The sequence below is a fragment of the Schistocerca nitens genome, chromosome 2 (assembly GCF_023898315.1).
Source record: "Schistocerca nitens isolate TAMUIC-IGC-003100 chromosome 2, iqSchNite1.1, whole genome shotgun sequence".
NCBI lineage: Eukaryota > Metazoa > Arthropoda > Insecta > Orthoptera > Acrididae > Schistocerca > Schistocerca nitens.
The window spans coordinates 825,964,278-825,971,947 of record NC_064615.1 but is presented as its reverse complement, the minus strand read 5'-3'; the positions used below and the strand labels follow the sequence as shown (position 1 = coordinate 825,971,947).

Here is a 7,670-nt window from a genome sequence, read left to right as displayed (position 1 = left end):
CTCTCTACCATTCTCATATAACTTATGTGCTAAATGGTTATTTTATGATACTTAATCCTATGGCCAAAAGAATTCTTGAAAGACTTACCTTTATATGCCGCAACAATAATATGATAGAAGATAAAACTTATTTTCCAAATATGAAAGTAGAAATATTTTACAAACAACTGCTACATCTCATTTCTCCAGCGTGAATGGAAGGGTTTCAAGTAATTAATGACACATAATGCATATAAAATATATTGTTAATACTGAGGCATGAATAAAAAAATACATTTGTAGCGGATTCTTTCTTAAGTATTCACAGTTTTTTTCTGGCAAAAATATAACTTTTATAGTAATTGCTAGGAAGACATGCAGCAGAGTATAACAAATACAACATACAAAATACTGCTTATTTACGAAGTATTGCAAATGCAGTTATTAAAACACATATAAATAACAAGATAACATTAACAATATGTTACAGCATTAAGTGCTTAAGGAAAGAGTGCTTTCCATCATTACATCTGTGCTAAAAATTCTGTAAGCCTCTGTCAGTTAAATATCTTGTATACAATGAATTATTCATTTACACGCATTTACAGAAATTTGGTACACAATAAAAACCAAATCTGCTATGACAAAGTGATGTTGCTGTGGTCCCTTGCATTTTTAGGCAGCATAATTTTTTTCACAAGATTATTATGTCAAAAAAACACACACACACACACACACACACAAAGCGCACGCCGCTTGTCATTCACATTTATGCATTCATAAGAACTGCAGTGCTTCCTTCATGTCTTTTTCTCAACCTATAATATAAGTCTTGCATGGCAAGTATATTACCTGCATCTCAGTCATAAGATGGTAATAGAATACATGGATGATGGGAAAAACTATTTTTCCCTTCCATGTGTTTCAACAATGCATCACTACCCAAGCAAGTGCACAACAGAAAGCTATGGAGATCAGAAAGTTTGCCTTCCCTAGTTTACACTTTGACTCGCAAGCAGATAGGCAGATAAGTTTGCTAAGATAAGTGTTACAAAAATATCTCTCTTTTCTTATTGTCCTGCACAAAAATACTGCAAACTCTTCAGAAAAAGTCCAACAGTATTTTTAATGACAGTTCTAGAACAATAATTACAGTTTCTGGGTGACTTAAAAACAACATGGAGGGTGTGCACTGTCACTTAAGCACAACATTCATTTCATTCGACATGGTATAAATAACAGACATTTATCTAATATTAAGATCCTCATTGCACCTAATTTTATGTTTTTCAAAATAACATGTTCGTCATATTCGACAACAATATACAAGTTCACTGTGAACTTGCAGAGTTATAATCATATCCCATGACTTCTCATTTCAAATGAACATGGAAACAAACAGCATTGTAAAATGGAAAAGGTGGAGACAGATGTTAAGGTCTAATTTTGGCTGAAAGAAATAGAGCAAAGAACTAAAGACCTTCAACAGTCATCTTTAACTCATTTCACACAAGTTGTCAACTAGTGAATTATAATCGAAATTTTACAGTTCTCCAGATATCTTTCCCCTTAAGGTATATAATGTTGCAGTGCCACAGTACCAAAGAGTGTCATGAAACCTTAAATACAAACAGTTGTCATAGGCTTTCAAAAAATAAAAAAAAACTTTCGTGTCATTTCTAAGGGCAGAGTTGTGGCATTCTCTTTAATCAGATCTGGTCACAGAATCAAAGTATCATAAAAATCATTCCATATGGCATCACAAAAGGAAAAAAGTAAGTGAATCAAATTCATTATGAGTCTTACAGTTATAACTGTATCTTTCAAACAAACACTTCAACACTGGCATAAAAAGCATCACTGCCAAATTCTTTGAATTTCTTAACTGGAAAGGACATAGTGCTTATGGTAATTGGCATGTTCAATCTTCTTTAAATAGCACATTAGGAATTAACAAACAAGTTGAGACATCATCACAAAAAATTGCAAACTTTTTTCCAGTTTCGTATTTCGTGATGAAGGACATGCTTGAGCCATATTTCTTCTCACATGTTACTGAAATACATGAGTGTTTCACATTTACACTACCTTTTCTTAACTAGAGTGAATTAAAAAAGCATATTTTTTAAAGCATTAACTTAGAACCTAACTGAATGCTCTTCAAGAATGATCAGCATGTAGATCTTAGCAGAAATGGACTACCCTCACAAACAATCTTAAGTTCAATTAACAGAAATGAGACTTCCTAGCTCAGGATTCTTACCAGTGCAATGCTAAATGTTAGGGAACTAATGCTTACATCTATAGCTAGTGGCAAATGGATGTAAAAAAAATCGTAAATTTTGAAAGAACACAGAAGACAAAATTGTGATATTTTTCTAACAAAAGCTAGATTTTAAATGTTTCCTGCACCTGTTACAAATACTCTCTATGACCACATATAAACTAACTCCAAATTTCACAAGTCAGTTGCAGATGATAACAGCATGAACCCAAATATGAACTCAAATTTAGGAACAAACTTGATCTTTGGGTAATATGAACTAGAACGTACTCTCTCAGACTTCAGAAAGTACATAGCATGTAAATATACCATAAACTGGCACACAAAGAACAGATCAGTCTAACCGTAAAACTTTTTTGTGCATACCTTTGGCACTTAAGTAACATATGGCAATACAGAACCAGTACAGAAAACTGTACAACACAAAAAGAGGAAGAAATTTACACAGTGCCAGGTTTGCAGGTAGACAGTAATTTAAAAGAAATGAAGAATGAGAGGAAAAACCAGAAGCAGTATCTGCAATGCTGACAATGATACACCTTTTACTAGACTGAGGAAGCGGCATTAATTAAAGGAAAATGGATTACTGATTCAACAACAGACAAGTACAGGGCAATGCAAAATCAAACAAAGGAGCAACTTACCAAGAAGCTGAGAGGCAAGCAGAAGGCACTTACGTAACACAAGTCAATATCTGACATAATACTGCCACTTAAAGGCCTATGAAGTTTATAAGAGATAACATTGTTATATGATATGGAGGCAATGCTGTTGTTCATGACAAACACAGCATCAACAGCACTTGAGACCACAATGAGAGAGTCTAAGTAATTCTACAGGATTTGAAGAAATATTCTATGGCAGGAATCAGGAACAACATTGGTCATGTGGCATTGTATGGAATGTAATTCACCAAGATGATGCCACTGTTTAAAAAATAGAAGTTACGAAAAGCAACAAAATTAACTAGCTGGAGAGAGAGAGGGAAAAAAAACGTAATTAAGAACTCAAGAGAACATAAGGAATAAATACAGATAAAATAGATTGACAATCACCAGTCAGTCCAAGAATAACCTATTATAGTCGCATTTAATAGCTATTAAACTCCTTTGTACAGATTTAAAATGTGGGTACAAGCACATTGTGATAACAGAGGGAACTGTCATGACAAATCTGTAAACCACACCAACTAATGGTCTGAGCCAAATATTGCTCAGAAACACAGTTGTGAGATGATCAAACCACATGAAAATAACAAGACGACACAGAGATGTTCCAAGAACAATATGGAAATGAAACGAAGACAAAATAAACCATAATAGATACACTAAAAAATTAAGTATTGATACTGTAGGAATGTAACCAGGCAAACAATAATATAGGACCACATGAAAAATGACACAACAAACACACTACATTTGGTTACAAACTGGTTGTGGCAACTGCTTTGCACACATAAATAATGGTAATTTTGTTTACAAACAAATAAGACATTCAAAATCTGTGCTATTCAATTTCACTCCAGAATATATCACTAGATACACACAATTTCATGATTTATTTTGATTATATGTAAGCAAAGCCACTGTGAATGCACAGCACTTCATAGAGCTGCCTTTGAAGGAAATAAGTCTATGCATATACTACTTTAAAGTACTGATGGTGAAGGCGGAGCATACACGCACTCGTGGACCTGCCCCTAGAGTACACTGATCCTACACAGGATATCCACCCACTTTTCCTACAGTTCAATTTCTGTAAGAGGCACCTTGGTGAAGAGTAGGCGAAATGGAGCCCCACAATGACTAAGAATGTTGGTGTCTGTGCATATGAATGATGGAATTGACTGTGCTCTATGAGGCTGAGCAAGCCCTTGCTGAAACCGCATCCAAGGGAAGACCTTGTTGAAAAACTCCTCACAAGATGATTCACGTGCAGTTGATAGTCCACAAAAAGGGCTGTGACAGCAGTGAGCACGAGCACGGGACGCAGTTCCTCAAGTACATGCAGCATATCAATCATACAGACTATAAATATATATATTATTTATAAGCTTAAAAATTCAGCCATTAAAAAGTACCACAAATATTCCACTCACATTAAATTATGTAATGCATATTACCAACCACCAACGAATGAACAATTTGGCAAGTCCTTACACAGCAATTGATGGTGGAACCCAGCCACCAAATGCCTTTTCCAACTCATTTGCAACAGCTATTGTCAGGTGATCTTGATTCATTCCACCAATTACCTAATTAAACAATTAGATAAATGTTAAAGTAGTTCCATGTGAACAAAAAAAACATTTAAGTTAAATATTTAATAGCATTAGGCTACAAAACAATTATTTTCCTTCATCCGATGTAATATACAAAAGCATTTTCTAATATTAGCAGAAAAAGAAAGCCAGCATATTTTGAATACATAGCAAGGAAGGTATTACAGTTATAAATAACTGATTAAACAATAAACAATAAATACAACATGAAAAATTAATAACTTTCTGAATTTTCCATTTGCACAGAGTATTAAGTATGAAGGACAGGTTTTAATAGAAAGTCTGCTGACGCCTTGTGTTGTTAGGAATGCACTGTAAATGCATAGAGAATGTTTTATTCCAATAAAAGTTAAGTAAAAGGTGGTAGTACTTGTAAATTGTGTTACAGAAAGGACTAGAAACGTATCCAGTGTAAATGCTATAACTGATGGTTTCACTAAAACTGTTGCAAAATAGACATAAAATTGGTAACTGTGGGCTACTAGTGGTTGTATCATACCTGTGTAATGGAAATATGTGAAAAAAGTAGAGATGAGGTTCAACAATGCAAGTGTTGCAAAATGATATTGAAGTGTTAAAAATGAAATGTGCTGCTTTAGAACACAGATGCAGAATGCTGGGGAATAGTAATAATTCAAAAGTTGACAAAAATGATAGTACACTACTTACAGCTTTCTACACATATTGAAAATGTACCAATAAAAAGTTTGCATCTGAGAATGAAGAAGACAGCACTGCTGTGTTGAAAGTCACATGCAAAAGTGGACACTCAAAAACAGATACAAAATCTGCAAAGAACAGTTCTGCAGCAACACTGTACCAAGTGCATCATGGAACAAAAGTCAAAAATTCAGAGACAGCGTCATGCTTTTAATGTTTCAAACTTTGTATCAAACTCTGCTACAGAAACTGTGAGTGTCTCAACTATTGTTAAGCCAGGAGAGAAATTCAAAAACATGATTAGCAATGTCAAAAAGAAAATGCCAATTCTACTAAAAGTGACTATGTTGTCCTCACAGCAGGATCAAATGATTTTACTGTAATTAGGCCAATGCATTTCTAAAAAAATTGGTCAATATTTTGTAGTTGCTGTCTACTACAAATGTGATAGTGATGTATCTACCTCTGAGGTACAGTCTGGCAGAATGGTCTTGCATAAATAATGAAATTCGATGAAAGAATGAAAAATTAAAACACTTCTGTTCAAAGTTTAAAACTTTAAGACTTCTCAATGTCAACAGTTACGAAAAAGCTAGTTTCACAATGTATGGAAAACATCTGAATCAATCTGGCAAGAAGAGTCCCACATCAGAGGCTACTGACAAAATAATGCGCAAAAACTGCTGCAAAACCAAACAAGCCATTGGCCTAAGGGCTCACACACAAGGAAACTACTGAAAGGGGCCAATTGCAACCGGTTCTGACCCAACACTAATGATCCAGATGGTGTATTCAATACACAGTTGGTAGTTCCTTTGCTTTACCTGATAACAAATGTAGTAGCAATTTCATTATGCATCTGAACATTAGAGGTCTGTCTGAAGGAATGATCAGCAAGCTTTATGCTAGGCAAATTCGCTTAGAAAGTATGAAACAATCAATAAAGGAAATCTGTCTAAATGAGCGTTGCCTTAAAAATGCAAATATCGTTCTTCTCAATAACCTTACTGGCTACAAACTGGACACCACCTTTTGTAGAACTAGCAAGCAAGGAGGCTCTTGCTCATTTCTCAGTAAAATATGAAATCAGAGAGAATTTTAGCAATCTAAATGAAGAACTTAAATTTGAAAGCTGTTGTACAGAACTTACAGGGTGTACAAGAATATTAAAAAAACTGTGTAAGAAACTAAATACTGCCTACAACATGGATGTAAGAACTATGACAAATTTTCTTCACATTTAAAAAACCCTAAATCTAAATTTTGACAAATATGCGAGAGTTACAGCAACAACCACAACATGTATTGATAATATTGTAAGTAGTTATAACTACAGTGTCAAAGAGAATTGTAGTCTTCATTTAGGAGTATCGGAGCAATATTTGTTCCATTATCAAACTTAAATTCAGGCTGCACAACAAAAAGATGTGGAGGTATTAGTTAAAAAAACTAAACCTCGCCATGTGGTTGGTCAGCAAACACACTTCAACAAATGACAGCTACAATAATTTTTCAATCAAATTCTTGAGTATATTCAATGAATGCTTCCCTTTTGTAAACGTATGGACTGCGTCTCATAAAAGCAGAGCATGGATAACAAAAGGAATTAGTGTGTCTACCCTAAAGAAGTAGAAACTGCATATGAAGGTAAAAGTTAATCGAAGTCCCGAATTTCTTAAATTTGTAAGCACATACAAAAAAATTGACAAAGTAGTTAAACTAGCAAAGCGTACTGCAAACAATACATTCATTTCAAATGCTAAAAACAAATCCAAAGTTGTTTGGTCTGTTGTAAGAAGTGAAACTGGCAATGAAATGTAGAGAAAATGACCCTCTAATCTAATGATAAATGGTAGAGCTGTTACAGACCCCAGTACCATACATGAATCCTTCAATGATTTCTTCATTCCCTTTAATGAAATTGGAACTGCTGTCCACCAAGTACGTACAAATCCTTGTATGTCAGAGAGAGATTGCTCAAGCATTAAGATTTCCCCCGTTTCAAGCTCTGAAATTATGAAAACCAAAATGTCCCTAAAAATTTTCAACTCAGGCTTTGCGATGAGGTTCCCACCAGAAGAATAAAAATAGTTTGTCACAGTACTGCACATCCACTCTCCCTGATAGTCAACCAATCTCTTGAGGGGGAGGGGGATGTTTTTCAGACGAGGCTTAATGCATGATAGTAAAAATTTGATTCAAGGGCTTGATCCTTCATCTTCAGATGGATAACAAAGTCTTTGTTACTTTATTGACAGCTAAACATAGATTTGAAAAGATGCCTCTCTTGATATATCTTCTTTTGAGTTTCTGTGATATTCCTTGTCCTTTCGTTTCTTCCAAACTTAACCATTTATGTCTTACCGTAAATTTTTGTTTTTGCCGTTAGCAAATCTCAATTTGTTGTCATTATAGTAAACGGGAAATTTCTTTAACAAAAAGAACTCAGAAAAATGTTTTTTCTGT

At 34.4% G+C, this 7,670-nt stretch overlaps 1 protein-coding gene across 3 annotated transcripts in view; it reads right to left on the bottom strand.

Annotated features, from left to right (window-relative positions):
• Positions 1-690: 690 nt before the first annotated feature.
• The window catches only part of LOC126237092 (fatty-acid amide hydrolase 2), a 180,461-nt gene continuing 173,481 nt past the window's right edge, over positions 691-7,670 (bottom strand). For all 3 annotated transcript variants that reach the window (XM_049946895.1, XM_049946896.1, XM_049946897.1), the window contains exon 11: positions 691-4,517. In XM_049946895.1, the coding sequence (XP_049802852.1) occupies positions 4,419-4,517 (99 nt within the window). In that variant the 3' untranslated portion in view covers positions 691-4,418. The remainder of the gene's footprint in view (positions 4,518-7,670) is intronic.